The 20,563-nt window shown below is 37.2% G+C and overlaps 1 protein-coding gene and 1 non-coding gene across 4 annotated transcripts in view; one reads left to right on the top strand and one right to left on the bottom strand.

The window, feature by feature from the left end:
• LOC124153503 (myrosinase 1) overlaps positions 1-20,563 on the top strand; it is a 49,407-nt gene that overhangs the window by 8,128 nt on the left and 20,716 nt on the right. For all 3 annotated transcript variants that reach the window (XM_046526706.1, XM_046526705.1, XM_046526707.1), the window contains 6 exons: positions 4,017-4,151; positions 9,674-9,796; positions 10,785-10,968; positions 15,751-15,845; positions 16,921-17,068; positions 18,773-18,915. In XM_046526706.1, coding sequence (XP_046382662.1) covers positions 4,017-4,151; positions 9,674-9,796; positions 10,785-10,968; positions 15,751-15,845; positions 16,921-17,068; positions 18,773-18,915 — 828 coding nt within the window. The remainder of the gene's footprint in view (positions 1-4,016; positions 4,152-9,673; positions 9,797-10,784; positions 10,969-15,750; positions 15,846-16,920; positions 17,069-18,772; positions 18,916-20,563) is intronic.
• Positions 14,757-14,829, bottom strand: Trnas-uga. Its single transcript has one exon. It is a non-coding gene; the product is annotated as a tRNA-Ser (tRNA).

Genomic DNA, 20,563 nt, shown 5'->3' with positions numbered 1-20,563 from the left:
AAAAAGTACTCTTATGAATATTCTCGAGGCTCATTTTTAACTTCCTTAACCCTTTCAAAACGGCGAATTTCTCTCCTTAGCATGAATGTAGGACTGAGCTCCATGAGGTTCTTCGGTTCCCTCTGTATGGAGCATTTATGCTGGACATCTCTTAAGAAAGGTCTTGCGGATAATCACACACTCTCAACACCAACCTTTACTGATCCTTCCTAGTGGGCATTTCGCATTATCTTGGGCTCCGAGGGTAGTTGGTCTCCCTCCTTTCCCACTTTATAACCCTACCAGCGGCATTGGTTCGCTATCAACTCATGCTTTGTTTATGTGAATTAGCAATATGGATGATTGTTACTTGCACGTAAATTGCAGTCTTCCAATTGAATTCCTCGATTTATTCTGAGAATTTTAAAATTTTGAATGAAGCTCTACCGTCAGCATTAACCAATTTAATTCATTAACCAATTAAATTCATGATTTTATACTGAAATCGAGGTTTAAGTTAATATTTATGGTAGAATTTCGTTTAAAAATTGCAAACGCTGCCAAAAGGCAAAGAATTCAATTCTTAGTTTATATTTTTTGAGAAAGAACCATATATATTTATTTCGCAAACTAACTGAATTAACAATTGTATGACTGCGGTCCCTTGCCACAAAGAGATGAGGGTCTAGGTTCCTTAACCCTTTCAAAACGGCGAATTTCTCTCCTTAGCATGAATGTAGGACTGAGCTCCATGAGGTTCTTCGGTTCCCTCTGTATGGAGCATTTATGCTGGACATCTCTTAAGAAAGGTCTTGCGGATAATCACACACTCTCAACACCAACCTTTACTGATCAAGAAGGAATAAGAGATGAGGGTCTAGGTTCATGCTTCTGGATTTCGGAGGTTACAGATTTTGCCAGTTTTATGGTGCTGGCCTGTGTTGGGTTCCGAAACTAAGACTTAGCGAACCCACGAATGTCATATTAGGAGGAGAGCAAGGAAACGTATTTTCGGCATTGGGCCTGCGTAGGAAAATCTCAGACAAAAAATTTCGCCTTTCGTCTCCCGGGCCAAGAAACGTCCTCCCACATATTTTCGTCATTAGCAGCGAAAGGGTTAACTCTCTATCGAATGTGAGCATTTAGATAGCTTGAACCCTCCAGTAATTTTATTTAGTCAACCATCAGTTTCCATGGCATTTTGGCTTTGTAGACATCGTGAATGCGGTTTAGACATCCTCCGGACAAACAAGTCGCCTTTTTTCCTCGAGTGTGTTTCTTTGTGGAAATCATGAATTTTCTCCTATTCATGGGCGATTTTCACCAACTCACACGCGATTTTCTTCATTTTTTTCCTTCTGCTCTGCATGAAATTGTTTTTCGAGGCGTATATTTAAGCCGTAATTATTTCACGGCATTGGCCGCTCACCGACGCGACTAATTTCCGCGGGCCGCCGTTCCCGCCACAGCGCCGTGAAATCCAGAGAGTCGTCTTGTCGGAAAGTGGCCTGAATTTTACGGCGCTGTACCGGGAACGGCAGCCGGCGATAAGTCGTTTCGGCTGAAAGCTGCCACAATGTAGCTCCGTGTATATTTCACGGAATAGACGGCGCACAGCCACTTTTTGCCGCTTTCAGACTTTTGCTTTGCTCCGGCCGTCGTCAACGGCACGGCACTGTGCTTTCATTTAACCATTGGTCTCAATGCAAGTCTTCAAGCGAGTCGAATTGCGCAGTTGACGGCACGGCGTTGTTGACGATCAGCAAGGCAAGGTTCAATCCGGCCCAGCGGTGCGCCGTTTATGGCGTGAAATACACACCGTGCTACCTTGAGGCTACTTTCCAACGCGACGACTTTTCGACAGCCGCCGTTCACGGCACGGTTCCGTGAAATTCAGGCCACTTTCAAACGAGACATCTCTCTCACTTTCAAACGAGACATCTCTCGGCGCTGTGCCGTGAACGGCGGCCCATGGAAATTCTTCGCATCGGAAATCGGCCAATGCAATGAAAAAATTAAGGCTTAAATGTACGCCTCGAAAATCAATTTCGTGGGAGAAGCATGAGGAGAAGAAAAATATGGTGAAAATCGCGTCTGAGTTAGTGAAAATCGCCCATGAATTGGAGAAAATCGCAATTAACACGAAATTCGCGTATTCGCGGGAAAACCCCGGAAATCGCGTATTTCGCGGGAAAACCCCGGAATTCGCGTTAAAATTCGCGTTATCGCATTTGCGACTTTTGCATGTCCCTATCCATAAAGCATACCTACTCTTTAAACCCTGCTATACAAGGTTACATTTTTGATGCACATCTGTCACTAATTAACCTTCTCCAATTGCTCATTCATCCCCATCAGTCTTAGGCATCAAAAAATTTCTATTCATATATATATATCTCTCCCATTTACCAGTGCTTACACTTGCTTCTTCTTTTTGTTGCTCCATCATTGAAATCAATTCCAGTAATAAGTACAGATATCCAGTAATTAAGTACATTCAATTGCTAACTAGAGGCTGATCAATATACTGGGGGGAATGGGGAATACAACCAACTCTTTGTGGCAGACAATTTCTCAAGATAAAATCAAAATTTTTGGAGAGTACCACTTTGAAAAAGTATTTTTAAATTATTTAAAAATCTTTTTAATCGAAAAACTAGCCTAAACTACTGTTTTTGAGTCTTGAAAATCCAAAATTATCCGAACATCCCTTCAGCTGGGGGGGACCCAGAATCCCATTCGTTCCTACCTAGGTCGACATCACTGCAAAAACCACAGTCTCAATTATTCAGCCTGATTAAATCGAAACTAGAAACTTGAACATAGTGGAAAGGCTTCAAATTTGCAATAATAACGCTGTTGAGGTAGCAATTTAATGCTTCAACTGTTTCTATAAATAACTGCTGTTGTTTTTCTTCTGAGTTACTTAACTAAATAAAATGGAAATTAGGGATGGACGGATCCAGGATTTTTTTCGGATTCGGATCAGAACCTTAATTGATTATCAGAGCCGGATCTTTTGGATCGGATATTTTCGGATCCAAATGCATTTTCAAATTCCTGACCCTGAGATTTCCCCGATGATTATTCAATCTTTTGGAAAGAGTCACACTATGTGCCAGTCATATTTTGCCTTTTTCATTTTCCATGGCTGAAATTCTCCTATGTAACCTCTGCGAGAGCTTTTAAACAAAATGGTTCATGAGTAGGACAAGAATCACATGTGATGGCGCATTCGAAGAGAGAATCGGAACCCTTCCCATCCTTATGGGGCGTTGCATTCACTGAAGCTACCATTTAAAATTTCGGATCCAGGTCTGATGTCTTCCGCGACTTTGGATCGTATGTATCCGATGAAGGGCAATATCCGTGGATATTTGGATCTGAGTTATCCGATCCGACCATCCCTAATGGAAATCTCAATACATACTTGAATAGGTAGGAAGTCCTTTTTGATCCCAAAATCTACTCTTTGTGACTTCCACGATTTATTTAAATAATTATGACCAGTTTTGGCCATTAAGCCAAAACCGGTCTTATAATCTTGACAGCCGAAATTGATCATAATGTTTCAAATTAATTGTGGAAGTCAAAAAGTGTTATGATTGCAAATTCATCCTCATAGTGAGGGAATAGAGAATGGGAAGAGACATTATCCATTCATCGTGATTTTTACTGGAATATTTTCCTTTTTTTCCTGTTTCGTGCTTGTTTGTAGTGTGGAAGGGTAGGAAGGAGAGAAAGGGGGTGTTTTTGGCAGGAATGCTAAATGAGACACGATAGACTGATCCACACAAGGTTAACACAGCAATGTATGCTTGTATTTTTCATGCTATAAATAAAAAATGTGCCCTATGTTATTAATTAATTAACGTTTATAATTACGTGAAATATTGTAATATTTCCTTATAATTTATTCGAACATGAAGCATTTTGCTGTTGCATATGTATGTAATTACTGGATTACAAGAGATAGTTTCAAGAGCTCTTGGGTGATGTTGCTATCATTATTATGTAATAACTATTAATTTTTTCAGGTGAAGTTCTACCGCTTTTCAATATCCTGGAGCCGTATCCTTCCTAAAGGTGATGCTAGCCAAAAGAATCCTAAAGGAATTGAGTACTACAACACTCTCATCAATGAACTTATATCAAATGGAATTGAGCCAATGGTAATTATTATTGATATTATGTAAACTTTTCTATTTTATAGTCTAATTTAGAGAATATACATATACAAGTGTTTAAGAGTACCCAGTTACTTATCAGCTTCATGTTGCTGGCTTCATTATTGTTTTAAATTACTGGGTGCACCACTCACCCTCCACCACCAGGTTATGCAGCAGTTTATGTGCGGAAAAAGTGCATAGCAGATTGCTTTGTTCCTTATACAACAGAGAAATAGGTCCTTTTATAAAGGAATAAATATTTTTTTAGCATTAACCCTTTCGATACAAATGACAAAAATATGTGGCAGGACATTTCTTGACCGAAGAGACAAAAGGCAAATATTTTCATCGGAGATCTTCCTATGCTGACGAACAAATGCCAAAAATATACGTTTCCTGCTCTCCCCCTTTTATGACAGGCACGGGTTTGCGAAGTCTTCGTTTTGGAACCAATACAGCGGGACTTATGCTGTACTCTCCAAATCTGGCAGTAGGTACCCTGACCCCACGTCTTGTATTACCCCTCCTTGTGGTCTTACAATTGTTCATTATGTCAGTTTGCGTTATAAATATTTCTTCCTTTCTCAAAAAATATAAAGTAATAATTGTTTTCTTTGTCTTTTGAGCTGTGTTTACAATTTTTAAACGAAATTTTACCATAAATATTAACATATCTGTATTTCAGTATAAACATCAACATGGAAATTTTAGATGTGATAAAACTGTTAATATTGATGGCAGAGCTTTGTTCAAAATTTGGAAATTCTCATAATAAAACGAGGAGCTCAATTCGAAGTCTGCAATTTACATCCAAGCAACAATTATCCATATAGCTATTTGACCGCAAGCCAATGCCGCTGGTAGGGTGATAAACCCCAAAAGGATAGAGCCCAACTACCCTCGGAGACCGAGATAATGCAGAGTTTGAGCTAAGAAGGGTTGAAAAAGGTTTGTGCTGAGAATATGTGATAATCCGCAGTACCCTTCTTAACAAATGTCCTGAAAAAATGCTCTGTACCCACTGGGGACGGAAGAGTCTATTGGGGCTTAGTCCAGCAGTCATACTAAGGAGAGTACATACTCAACTGTCTCGAAAGTGTTAAATCTCTATATAAAACACATTTGGCAAGGCATGATAAAACAACTGGTGATTCAAAAAATATGATTAAATTCTTTCCCAGTATATATTATTTGCATGAAGTCTTTTTGGGATTTCCTCAGGTTTAAATCATTGTACAGGGATTAAATCACAGGATATGATGGGATAGTCCAATTAAACTCCGACTCCAACAACTTCTGGGACAAGTTTGCTGAGGAGGCCATTGAAATCAGGGGTAATAAGAATACTTTTTTTGGAGACAGGGCATAAACTTAGCAATGCATGGAATCCCATTTTAAAGAAAATAAAAAACATGATTGAAGCTCTCCTTTTTATCCAAATGACTTAGATCTTTCTGGACAATTAGGAATAATGTCATTGTTGTGACTTTTTTATTATTATATTTCAATGATCTTTTGTTCAGTAAAACTTATTAGTTCACCCTTGATGACGAAGGATATCTAATTACCTCAGCATCTTAATTCAATGTACAAAGCATTCACTCAATATCTACGTTCATGCCATCAATCTAAAATATTCTAGTTATTTTCCAAATTTATTTTTACCTTTGATTAGGGTGGGCTTAAGGTCTACACTTAGGGAGGGAACATTCATTATTTATGTGCCTATGTTGTATGCAATACCTTGCAGTGATAATGTATCTTAGGAGGTGATATGCATAAACAAGTGGCTTTTAGGCACTCATAAACTATTTAAAAATATTTTTTGCTAAGCTGGTGAAATTAAAACCAACGCTGAAGAGCCACCATAAAAATTATCATCTTTTCACTTTTTCCAGAAAATACATGGTGTGGCCAATGGCCACCCTCTCTAAATCATATAAATGGTAGATGCATTACTAGGGCAAAATATTGGTCTCATCATCAAAAAATTTTCTTGAGAAGTCGTGTTATATATATCACTGAACGGGGATTAAACCACAAGATAAAATGGGAAAGTACCAAATTAATCTGTCTTGCTCTGGGCCGTTAGCATCACACGCATCATGATTCACATTGTGCATGCATGATCCTAAATGACCAGCTGAACAAATGTAATTAACTGGCTCCTCAGGTGAAAATAAAAACCAAATACTTGATATAAGCAGTTTCATGTCAGAGATATTGAGAACAACTGCTTCAATGACAAAGTGTATGAAAGAGTGTGTCTGTTTGTACATATATACGACCAAAGATTGTGTCACCATTAGGTTGAATCAATGATGAGACAACAGAACATTCGATTTTCATTTTCTTTGATTAAATTATTTAAGTACGTTCATGAGAATATAAATTCATTAGCATGGCATTGGATCAAACTGTTGGTGTCCTGATAATCATCTAGAAGTGATTTAGGAGCTAAATTGTTGTAAGAAACTCCAACGAGTGGGCAATTAATGTCAAAAGCCAACTGACAAATTTCTTGCATATGTTTTCTTGATGATTAACAATGTGTGAACTCGGGGTCTTGTTCACCCTGCCGTTAAGGCATTTTGAGTGTTGTGTGAACTAGTAAAAATATATTGTATAGCAATCTCTTTAACACTAGGAGGACGCGAGTTTCACGCTACCTAGAAGGACGGCTAGGGGTCATTTGACCCCTAGAATGTATTTTGGAATAAAACGCCTAATTTTCAACCAATATTCAGTTTAAACGTATTAATTGTTGAATCAGTTCATTAAAAACACTATTTAACATTATTAAATATTATTTCCATCGTCAAAAGTTAATAACAATTATTTTAAAGAATCATGAATTAAACCGTATGTAGTAGTCGATTGTAAATCTAATAATGAAAATACATACACTCAATACAAAAGTTGTGTTACTGTTTAAACAATAGGGGTACTGGGTTTACAAAATTTGCATAAAAATTTTTAAAACTTATTACTTTGTTGTAAATCTCAGACAGACAGTATTTTTTCAGCGCTGTTTCCACAAAATATTTTTTTGCGCTGAATGCGTTCATTGGATGATTTATTCATCAGCATCTAAATCTACACATTAACCCGCAAGCCGCTCAAAAGCGTGTGGCAGGGGGTGTTAGGACACCAGCCATTTGCACATGAAAAGGAATTTGGAAAATGGAAAGGAAATTGGTGCAATGATTCAATTTGATGGTATTTGGCACCTTTTTCTTTTTTGTGCCCATGGAGATATGGCTGTTGGATTTGGAGACTTGTAAATAAATTGATTCATGCTATCCATCATATCTACTCCCGCTTTGTTTTTATTATGAAATAGGATGGTCTCTGGTATTCTTTTATTCGTTTCGGAAATAGTTTCGTCTGAGATCATGCTGCTGAGTGAAAGTACATTATTGTTCTAGTTTGCCTGATTCTACGTAAGAGTATGGCCTAAGGTATTTTTGAACACTCGCGTTGAATGGATTACATGGCTATTTTAGGGGTCATGGATATTTGTGCGTCACGCCTGTTTTTTTCAGATCGTCCATGCAAGAGAAGTTTTCCATTTTTTTATGACTTCCTGCCAGCTGGATGGATGGAAAATAATTGTTACAAGTTACATTTATTCCTGAATTTTTGTGTGTTACGGTCACTTTAGTAACTATTCATTTCCCCAACGCTTGATTTGATGGCCAATCATCATCTTTGCCACAATATGGAAATTCATTTAGGCTGCATTTTCATTTCACATCTGTCCAAACCCAGTACTCGATTCCAAATTTGTCCGGTTTATTTAGAATTTACCTCATAAAAGGACAGCTGCATTTTGTTAGATAGAGCTGTGCATTTGCTACCACGCCAAAGTCGCCATCGGATTCACTATCTTGGACTTCGTCACTTCCATCACACGCAGATGCTGATAGATTGGTCAGAATGTCCTTGAACTGATGTTTACGATTCACTTCCAGACTGATCATCAATATTCCCTAAGTACAGCTATTTGAATCGCGACGATTCTCTTCTCTTGATATATTTATCGACTTCTTACTTTCTTCCTCAACTTGCTGCTGATATGCATGCAAAAAAATCTACAAACGAAAGCGCATAATGGTAGAATCTTCTCTAGTTGCATTGGAGGTATAGAGAGCTGGAGAGCATTAGAAATTCATACTAAGGACAAAATTTTCAGAAGTAACGCTAATTGCCGTTCGAAAGGCAGGGACTCAACCGCCAACCGTATCCTGATTCGTATCTTCCAGGAACTTGCAGTAATGCTTCTTTTCCAACCTACGTTCCTCCGCTCTCTCAAAAAGAGACAGGATTTTTCCCCAGGACGCAGCGTGCAGTCAACCCGCACCAAACCCCGACGGGGTCTGGCGGCACTAATGCTGGACACACGGCAAAGGGGCTAAGTCAAGTGACAGTGCCATCAGGCCAGAAAAATGAATGTTATTCGTAAACCTGATGAGTCGATATTGAAAATAATGTCTCTAAGAGCTCTGAATCTTGGACGACGGAAAACAATTCTTGGGATACGTGACGATTTTCCGGTGTGGGTAATACAATAATCATTGAACAATAAATAAAAGAAAATTAAAATATCATAATAACATGAATTTACGAAAATCAAGGATTGAAAAGGTTTTATTTCCCTTTGCTGCCCAAAGAATATCGAAAGATTGTGCACAACAAGTCGCTATGCCTAGGTTTTCGAATACAGATAGGAGCCCTTGGGACGAAACTGGCATTGAACCGGGTACTTCCAGATTCAAAATGAAGCAAATCATCTACCATACTAGCCTCTTGCTGATTATATGATATACATGGCACTAAAGTGCCCACGGGCAAGAAAATAGCGCGAAAACCAGTTTTGGGTCAAATGACCCCTAGCCGTCCTTCTAGGTATAAAGCGTCATAAAAATTTAAAACAAAACATTATTGTTGAATTTTCATTAATTTATCAAAATATAGACCAAAATGAACAAAGTCAAAAAGTTTCAAAATTTAAAAAAATATTTTAATAAGAGAAAAATAAATTTGAATTCTGAAAATGGGTCAAATGACCCCTGCCGTCCTTCTAGTGTTAACTAACCATTAAGATTATATAATATATGTCATTCACTGAAAACAGGTATTTTAAGTGTAATAACACTGAAATCCAACAAGAAAACAAGTAGGGTGGGAATAAATGGCAAAATAAGGTTTATAGCGGCTGGTTTTGCACATGGGGAAATCCTGCTGGCCAAGTACTCCTCAGACATGGCATGGAAAATGTTAGAAAAAGGTCTTGAGCATTAATAGCATATTAATTGCCATTATGTCAAATTATGATGCTCATTTTAAATGTTGAAAATGTTATTATGTGTAACTATAGGTGATGGTGAAGTACATATAAAATTACGAAAAGGAATACACAGCTGCCAATTTTACGATCGGAAAGACTGTTAAGAACAACATTCCCCTTGTCTCTTCATATTACCATGCTACATTGAAAATTAAACTTAACCCTCTAATTTCAGGTGACTTTATTTCACTGGGACCTTCCTCAACCTCTTCAAGACATTGGTGGATGGGCTAATGAAGTTGTTGCATACCACTTTGCTGATTATGCTCGTGTGGCCTTCGCAGAATATGGAGATAGAGTATGGCTATTTTATTCATGGAGGCACAATATTCTGAAGTACTGTATGCATAATAACCTTTTACATTCATTGAGAAACTCTTTTAAATTACAAAAATGAATTATGTTATAACTAAGGCTGTGCGAGCAACTCCAAATTTGAGTTGAGTTGTAGCTCCTACTAGAATAATTTAGTCCCTTTGTGAAGCCATCAAGTAGAAATATACATGGGAAGTACAGACACTGTTAAGTGGCAAAATAAGTTCTCCAGGTAGGATCTGCAGTGTCTCCTTCGTGTGTGCTCCACATTTTATACAATAGATAAAAAGGCTAGGTGCCACACATCAAAATCCTGCGTTGGAAAAATGACTCATGATCAAAGTAGTCCAAGTAGAATTAAAATTTGATGCTTTTCTTGTGTACTTCTTCATGGAAGGCTACTCATGTTCTCCAGCAAGTGATTGGTCTGTATATAGCTGCCAGTGTTATGAAACTTGATGCGAATTCTACCCATTTGACCAATGCTATGTTAGCTAAACTCGCTTGTATTTTTAGTCAGTCTACTCTATTCTGATTGGCAGGGTAGCCCTCACCTATGTATTTGTTTTTCGTGTAAACCAAAGGGTTTTCATATTGACTGTATCAGTATTGTATAAATCAGTCAACCTCACTCACTTGACGTCAGCCACAAGGATGAAAATCAACGTGAGTTTCAAAAAGTAGGCAACTGTGACACCAATCACCTGGTGGGAAAACAGAAAAGCATTCCTTGAAGTTCTGGAATTCTTACTGCACATTTTCAGCCATAGGAATGAAGAAGCTGGCAATTAGGCAATCGTACTCTGCCTGTGTTCTTATAGATTCAGTTCACATCTATGGTGATGTCACTGTGTCGTAAGTAATCACTGTGCATCATAAAGTTCCTTGTATGATTTTCCACAAGAAATTGGTAATTTCTAGTCTTTATGATGACCTTATAATTTGTTTCAAAGAATCATATGTATTTTTAGGTCAAGTGGTGGTTGACCCTTAATGAACCATGGGTGCATGGAAACTTTGGGTATGGAGTGGGATCTTATGCACCTGGAGTGAAGTTAAATGGAATTGCCAACTACTTGGCTGGGCACACAATGCTCAAAGCCCATACTTTGGCTTACGAAGTGTACCAACAGGACTTTAAGGCATCACAGAAAGGTATTTTATTAATAATTATGCTGAAAAAGACTAAAAATTTTATGCCATATATAGAATGGTGTGTGTTGTTACAGGCAGTCTCCGACTCTCCCAAACAATACGTCCCTGAAAAAGTGTACTACAGTCAAATGTATGAAAGTTGAAACATTGAGTCCCATACTAATTAGGGATTACATTCCAAAAGAGCGAAATATAGATACTAAAACTTAATTTTTGGCAGATTTTATTCTCATTAACTAACACTTAATAATAAATTGATAAAATTCCTCACATTGCAGACAGGCCACCGAGAGTTGTCCGTTGACAGCTAGAAGGGGTAGGGGGCAAGGTTGCTAGGTATAATAATAATAATAATAATAATAATAATAATAAATTTATTTCACCATTGGCAAATTACACATCTGCAAGGCTAAAGTCAATATGAAGTTTACAAATAATTACATACAAACATACATACATGATTGAAAATTGCCAGGTTCTTGGGAATTCTCAAGATAATCATTTCACTATGATATATACAAACATTAGAAACAGAGCCGAGAGGGTTATATAATACTAACAGAAAGTATGGAAAAATATAGGCATTCAAGTTGCCATCTATAAAATTTCCTTATAACGCATCCTCCAGATATTCATTAATACTGTAGTAGCATTTTTCAGCTAGGAGGATTTTTATTCTCTTTTTAAATTTGGAAGGTGATTTGCTATTTTTTATTTCTTCGGGAATTTTATTATAAAGGATCGAGGCAGAGTGGTAGGGACCTTTTAGGCAGAGAGAGCTGGAATACTGGTTTGAATGGATGTTATTTCTAGAACGGGTGAGGTGATCATGGTAGGTAGAATTTTGAAGAAAATGGGAAGGGTTTGCTTTAACAAAACAGGCACATGTAAGGATGTACAAATAAAATGGAAACGCCCACATCACATGTAAACAAATGGGTTCCATGAAGAAAGCAGCCAGAAGGGACGAAGAGCGTGAAGGATCCAAAGGAAGTATCCTTTATTTTGGCGATTTGCAGAAAGGGCTTGTTTTGGTGGATCAGGCTTGTTTCAGTGCTTCATGTGCATGTGACAATGTTGTATGACTAGGCGAGGGTGTGAGGTGCATTTGGGGGACAGCGATTGGTTGCAAACCATGCTGGCACAGGGTTCTCTGTCCCTCCTTTTAAAGTGCCATCGGACAACTCTCGCCGGCTGGACTGTAAGTAATATCTTTTGAAGATAAGCTGAAAATATGAATAAAAGTTAATAAACAAGAATCCCGTTGAGTACTTAGTGAAACTTCCTCTCGGTATTTAAGTTGATATTCCACTTGTAATGTCCATAATAAATAAAAAAGACATATCAAGAAGCATAACAAAATACAATTGTTGAACCCTCACTCTTGATACCTTTAAATTTTTACACCGAAAGCCCTCGGTGGGTGACATCTTGTCACAACGTACTTATCTCAGTATTGAGTGTCTTTCGCATGTTAGTCAAAAAAGACAAAAGACATGCAGGATTCAGATGATATTTCGTGCAATATCATCGCAGAAGGTGTAAATGTTGCACATGAATTAAACAGCACTCAAACGGAAAAACACTATTAGAAAGAACCACTTTTATTTATTAATTTAATGGAAAGCTATGTGATGGCATCTTGTCAACTTTTTGAAAAATCTCACCATTGAAGGCTGAACTACAGCTTTCTTCTTCTCTTGACAAAGAAGCCTTTAGTAGGCAGGGTCTCTCTCAAAAAAATTACCTTGGTTAAAGTCAACACTACCCTCATTTGTAATTTCTGCATATACTGCCATATGATACAGTTAAATGTTGGGATGCGCAGTAAACATTGTGGGAATTTCAAAAAATTACTTACAGACAAATGTTTCATAGTCTGAATTTAGCATATGAAAGTCAAGTACAAGGTGTCAATTTGGAACGTTTGAAAGTGTGAATAGGATAGTTTCCTTCATCAAAGAAAACGAAAGGCATTGATTGCCATTGGTTACCCACCGTTAGTGCATTCATTATATACAAATTATTTGGTTATAGAAATTCCAGTTTAGACGAATGTTAATGGTCAATTTTAACCCTTTATAACCCAATGTTGCTTCTAAGCAATATCAAAAATGGTTAAACTTTCAGCTCTATTCAGGAAATATCTTAACTACTCATTATTATGTAGTGTAAATTTTAATGACGAAAAGGTTAGCTGCCACGATAATTATCATTGAGTGTAAAATTTTCAAGTTTTCAAAATGAAAAATCTTGAAATTTGATTTCTCCCAGAATCAGTTCTGGGTTATAAAGGGTTAACCTCATTTGAAAAGTGGCATCACCCATGCAATGCCACTCCACGTGACATCACTGGGACCTAGATTCTATATGAGTAGATAGGAGTTTTACTTCGTCTGAGATTACCAATGCATGGATGAGGCACAGAGCTCAGGGAAACGTCTCTTAATAATCACCTATTAAAATTGCCTATGGTTAGAAAGTTTCCTTTGTTTGATAGGGTATTAATAATCCGTATTTAAGTCAAGCGCTACCTGTTAGCAGGGTACTCTGCTACCTGCTAGCAGCCTGCATTGTAGCGGTGCTCATATCCTTGCCCAAAGGCCACCTCAAACGGTGGCAGTGGAAATCAGAGTGATGTCACGCTGACTTTTCTAAGCATTCATACTTAGCTATCGCATTTTTGTGTGCTTGAAAATTTTCACATTTTATTTAATCGCAAAAAATAGGTATCATCGCTTAAAAATCTAAAAGCGTGAAATGCGTACTCCAGGAGTAATAATCTTTCGATTTAGGCAATCAAAAAAATAATAGGAAGCCACCCTATTTTATGAAAGTCGAGTGTGCAAAAGTCAAGGACCGCCTGTATTGAAGATGAAGAGGCCAATGATTTACTTCAAATTACTGCCAAACTTAATCATAAATGGGCTTGGTTTCTGAATTTCAATCATTGGCATGGATTGGCTGCAACTTTGTGAAAATATGGGCTTTGTTTTAAACAGGCATATTATGAACGGAAAGGGGAAAATGGGATTAATTGAAGTCAGTCTCATGTACAGCAAGATTGTTATCAACAACGATAAGTGAAATTCACAAATTTTTTTGCAAAGCCAAAAAAAAATAAACAGATATTAAAGCCTTTTCTTTGCAGAGATTGGCATATTTTAAGTCAATTTCTAGTAATGTCTAATTTCTGTTAAAAATTACATATTTGCGCGAAGAATATTATGGCATGACAATTATTTATTCACAATCTTATGGAATGTAAATATTCTGTGCAATGAGTATGTAAACTTGCTGATATGCCATTTTTTCATCTCAGCTCAAGCTAACATTATTAAAATGTATAAATATGTAATTCGTTATATTTTAAAGTGAATGGGCAATTTATAACAGATTTTAACTAATGAATCACTTGTTATCTCCAGTAAATGTTCGAAAATATACACTTTTAAGTCTGAAAAACTGGAAATCTTCAATGCAAACGAAGCTGCTATTAAGAATGGCAGTGTAAAAGTTGGAAAAGATCTCTACAGGAAATATAGTCATGATAGTCTGACTTATGACACATTCTATGTCACAAATTTTGAACAATGACCAGTGTGTCAGTGCATAAATGTGCCCTCGTCCCTCCTATGAATATGTTGCAAAGTATATATATATATGTATATATACAATCATAATTACATATAATAGAAATTGAAACAAAGGGATAGAAACATAAATACAGGTCGATGACACTGTGGCGTGGAGATGGAATGAAGGCCGAAAACACATGGAATAAAGTTCACCTGAACCGGGAATTGAACCACGGACCTTCTGCTTTCAGGGCAGATGCTCAGACCACCGAGCTATCCAGGCTAATCTAATTTCCAGTGTTTTCGGCGGGGGTTTATACACCCAAATCCCCCTAGGTTTAGCCCCATGAGTTGGCCAAGAGATGGCTCTGGGCAGAGGTCCCGCCACGAACGAAGAATTCAATGCACACAGAAGAAGAAATGGAATTAAAGATGGTCACAATCACACACACAGTAGGATAGATATAGCATGTGCGTTTCGGGGAACGCTGTAGCTCTCTCCCTTTTCATAAAAAATATCCTGTTCCAGTATATAAACTCTCCCTTCTTTTCCGAGTACATATATACGTATCTGGACTTAGTCTTAAGAGTATTACATATACATGCCCTCTTGCTCTATCATAATTCTTGCATATGTCTTAATTTGTGCATACATATTGATACCTCAATGTAGCCAACAACTATGAGTTTTCTGCTTGAGGCTTTTGCAGCGGTGGGTTGCATCTCTCTCCATTGCTTTTCGGGTTAGCTGCGTTGGAATTGAGTTCTGATGACATTTCGTGGCTGGTCACATAAGTGTGAGTGACACACCTATGAGTTTCTTTCAGGTCAAATTCGACTCTCGAATGGTAGAAAAAATTATTGCACTGAACAAGAAAGAGTGAATAATTTTCAAGCTACAATTTCTCAGCATTCAGAATCACATTTTAATGTTAAGCAAATGTTTTTGTTTGCTTAGCTTAGCTTCCAGGTTGTCCTCCACATCGATTCATCTTCGTGCGATAGTTTTACTGGTTTCAGGTTTGAAGACACCTTCAAACCTGAAGATGCCTGCTGCAGTGCTGGAAAAACTGTCGTACGGAGATGAATCGTTGCAGAGGACAACTTAGAAGCCAAGCTGTGCTGGCTGAACCACCCCGCAGAAGCCTCCATCAACAAATGTTTGTGTTGATTTTTAAAATCAACTATGGGTTAATTTTTTCAGGGAAAGTGGGGATCACTCTCGACTCCTTCTGGATGGCTCCCAAAACAGGTTCAGGAGCTGACCAAGATGCTGCAAATCGAGCAATGCAATTTCAGGTGAAATTTCTTTGTGAAACCCGTCAACTATGTGGTAGACATTTATTTTGAAAAAATTTTAAGTCCTGTTATCATTAAGCCATTCTAGTCATAGGCAGATTTAGGGAGGGCACGTTCCCTCCCCCCCCCCCCCCCCCAAGGCCCTTGAAAATTAGAAAAGATTTTTATTACGGTTATTATGACGTTCCTTATATTTTGTGCAAAAATGAGGCCTCAATCATTTACCTAGTTTAATATTAATAACTTTCATATCAAAATTAAAGGGAATGTTTTCGACAGTAATTGTTGTGTTTTGTTTTTTATCTCAAATATGTATGAGAAGACTTGTCAGATCCTTGTGCCCTCCTCCCATGGGAACTGAGCCAATGGGGACCCATTGGCTCAGTTATATTTTTGTGAGTCTGTCCTTCCTAAAACTTTTGTGCAGCATTTTAAATAATAAAATCTATTTAATATTCCAAAAAAATAAACATAGATGTGATGGCCCTTCACTTTGCAGAGGTTATCAAATTGTAAGCAAGTTTCTATCTGCATACCAATGAGGAGAATATAAGGGAGGGGGCCAGGGCCCCTGAAAGTAAAAAAAAAGTAATTAATATGAATAAATATATATGTATGTATATAATATATATATATATGTAAACAGATTGCATGTGAGAAAATAGTGATACAAAGTTAATAGGTACCTTTTTTAAACAATAGCACTTTAAGAATGAACATATCAATATATCAATTATTTATTTTTATTTAGGTACTTTCTGAATTTAGCTACCAAAAACTAATGTATATAATGTTTATTGTGATTACTAATAGATTATTGGTATTGTCCCTCCCCCCAAAATATTACCTGTATTTGCCACTGATACCAATGGATTTGATTTTTGCTTCTATCTGCATTCATCCCTTATGGTTCTATAATAATATTTATATTGGCTTGTATATATGTTTTGGCTTTCTCCTCCTGGACGACAGATAATCAAAGCTCTATTATGCATTCATTCATTTTACTGAGTCTACATTTTTGCTGAATTAATAGCATTGAAGTCAATTGTAACCACTTTTTCCTAACTACCAGCTGGGATGGTTTGCTCATCCTATCTTCAGTAAGGAAGGTGATTATCCAGCCATTATGAAACAGAAGATAGCAGAGAGGAGTGAAAATGAAGGATATCCTAGGTCTCGACTCCCTACATTTTCACCAGAGTGGATTAATAGAATCAGAGGCAAGTACATCTCAACACTTTTAGTCCTTGGAACCAGGAATCATTATAATCTCTATGGTGAATCACTGATACATATGATAACTTTCTATTCTGTCTTATCACTATCACTACCATCATTTTATACAATATCTTACTGAAAAATGTTGAATTTATAAAACTAATCTTGCTATTTTACCAAAAAAAAAAACAAGTGAAAGAGTCTTGGGTTTTGAGATGAGGGGAAGAGGATCAGACGGTGGCCATTGACATTCTTTAATCATACCACCAATGTAAGTCAAGATAAATGATGTTTCTTCAGTGGAATTTAGAACCTTATGCACTCTACCAGGTGACACAAGAGCAGTATCCTGCTGGCAAGTCCAGAAAAAAAGTCTCTTAAAAAAATGTCTATGCTCAACGGCCACGCATTCATAAGGCTCAAGCCTCGGAAGTATGGTTGTGTATACACAAAGATGGTGTCATGTGATACATGCATGTTGGGTAGCATAAACGTCCTTTTCCTCCAAAGACAACAAAATGATCAGTTAATTACGAGATCACAAAGTTGATGTATCATTAGAGCAAGTTAGGCTAAGATTGAGGCCTATCCTTCCACCTTATATTTCTTTCTTTCTCTCATTAATTATTTCAATCGGAGTAGGTTTTTCACCAGTTGTTTGTGATAGAGTTTAAAAAATAAAGATATCAGTATTTTTCTGTTCTTCGATCGCTCGCCCACTTTTTGAAAAATCTTTGGCCTTAAACCATATGCAGATGAATTCATTAAATCACAAGCTCAAGCCAAACACTTCTCATCTACTCCTTGGCTTTGTGTATGGACCGTGAATAGTTTGTTGTTTTTCACACTCTTTTGAATGATTCCTTCCATCAATGAAAGTTTCCCACAGTTAGCATACGCTACAGAACTCAACTATCGTCAACAACTCATGAAAAGTGGTTGGGAACTTTTGCCTTTCATAAACGGGGAAGATTCTTGTACATTTAGAATTCTTTGTAACTTATTATTTGCCTTTATTCTCCAAACCTTTCAAATAAGTTGTTTGCCCAAGTGAATGATCCCATTGGCCTGTAGCTTCATCCTATCAATAGTATACTGTGGTGTGATTAAATCTCACAAATTAAGCCTGTCAGCAGGAGAGGGTCATTTCTGCAACTATTGCATTGTTATGTTTCAAGCACTAGGCTCTGTTTAGATCATATTGTGGCCTAATATGGTGGTAAGATTCTCAGAAACTCGGAGTAAATCAGGTTTTGGTGTCCCAATAAAGGGGAATTCCTGCTTTAATAAGTGGTTATTGGTCATGTTTATGGGTAGTTCCTCTGTAGCAGGGAATATATTTAGGAAATGATTATTAAAATTTGTTTTGAATGTGATTTTTGATTGAGAGAGGTCTTTTTTTGGATTAGGAGATCATTAATGAAGCTATAACTGTGATCGTTAATGGACCCAAAATGAAACAGTAAAGATGTTTCCAAGGAAGGAAGTACTGATTCACCTGCAATTGCATGAATTGTGTGAAAATTCCTCAGGAAAACTCCTTACTTTGACCAGGATTTTTGGGGGGTTTTGGTTTTGGGGAGCCCTCTATCCTCCTCCAAAGCATATTCCTAGTTACGCCACTGGCTTATGCTATAATTTACCTTTGTAAATGTGTACACGTAAGTTATGGATGAAGTAACATTATTTTACTAATTTAATTTTAGGTGCTTCAGATTTCCTTGGAATAAACCATTACACTACTTTTCAAGTGAGTGCTGGCTCAGGAAATTCCCCATTGTTCTTAGATGCAGAATTGGACCAATCCTATGATGACTCCTGGCCCAAAACCTCAGCTCCTTGGCTCAGGGTGAGTGTTCATTTGCTTAGGCACCTCATGCAGTGAAACTGATTAAGAGTTAAGCTGTCTTTGCATCAGGAAGCAGAAGAGTGTAGATTCCTAGACCTTCCCGGATCCAGGATTATGCCACTTAATCGAACATCCACAGATGAGTGGTTATTGGAAACGAACACTTAACCCCTCAATGTTATCATATGTATACCAAGTACATGCTATTTAGGTAATTTTCTTATGCCACCATCATGCTGACCAAGTACACTTCCTGAATTTTGGTGTCTTAAAATTTTTCTCCATCAGGTATTGCATTTTTGAATTAAAACTAATTACTCTATTTATGAAAAAATGTTTTCTCTTTCCAATAAAATATTCATAGGGATTTTTTTCTTCGTTTTTTTGTTTCCATGAAATAGGGTGGTTTCCTCTTATTTTATATTGCTTGAATTGAAAGATTATTACTCCTGGAGTACGTATTTCACGCATTTAGATTTTTAAATGACGATATCCATTTTTTGCAACTAAATGAAAAGTGAAAATTTTCAAGCACGGCTAAGTATGAATGCCGGGAAAACTCCGTGTGATGTCATTCTGGTTCTCACTTGCGTTTGAGCGCTGATATGATGCAGGATGCTAGCAGGTAGCAGAGTACCCTACTAGCAGATAGCGCTTGGCATAAATAAGGATTATTAATACCCTATCAAACAAAGAAAACTTTCTGACCTTAGCCAGTTTTAATTGGTGATTATTGAGACATGTTTCCCTGAGCTCTGTGCCTCATGCATGCATTGGTAATCTCAGACAATGTAAAACTCCTATCTACTCGTATAGAAACTAGGTCCCTGTGATGTCACGTGGAGTGGCATCGCATGGGTGCCAATCTGGCCTTTTTCAAATGAGGATAAAATTGACCATTGCCATTCATCTACACTGGGATTTCTAAAACCAAATAATCTGTATATTATGAATACACTAATGGTAGGTAACGAATCACAATCAATGCCTTTCGTTTTCTTTGATGAAGAAACTACCCTATTCTGTTTTAAGCCACTGAGTTGATGAATTTGGTCTTGATTGCACTTTCTTGAAAACTGTTGCCTGTCCTGCTAGTGAGATGTCAAGAAGGGTCAGATCCTTTAGATGAGTTTTGATATTTTTCCTTATTACTTTGTTGCCTTATTTTTGTATTTTCCTTGTATGTCATACGTTGCAGCCCTATGTGTGCCGTAATTCTCCTAGTGCGTACTTCCCGTGTGTGGTTATTTTTATAGTTGGGTATCCCTGTAATGGCTTCAACAAGTATAAAAATATGAACATTTCCATGTGAAGGTTTGATAATTGAAGAATTACTTGAATAATTGAAGAATTACTCGCCAGTGACTCAGATGTAAATGTAAGTTCGGAAAGTGATGGAGAAAATAATACCAATGAATGCTATGAGATTGACGCTCTGCAGCATAATATTTCCATGTAAATTTTTCAAATGACAAGACATAAGCACCTAGGTATATGAGATGATTTAGTATAAATAGAACACAGTCAAAGAAATGAGTGAAGTTATGAATTACAGTGCAACCTCGATATAACGACACCCTACGGTGCACTAATAAACACTCGCTATAGCGAATTGTCGCTTTACCGGAGGTGGAGCAAATAATAGCCA

Source organism: Ischnura elegans, chromosome 2 (genome assembly GCF_921293095.1).
Source record: "Ischnura elegans chromosome 2, ioIscEleg1.1, whole genome shotgun sequence".
Taxonomy (NCBI): Eukaryota; Metazoa; Arthropoda; class Insecta; order Odonata; family Coenagrionidae; genus Ischnura; species Ischnura elegans.
The sequence above is the reverse complement of the archived record's forward strand: the minus strand, read 5'-3'. Positions and strand labels throughout refer to the sequence as shown.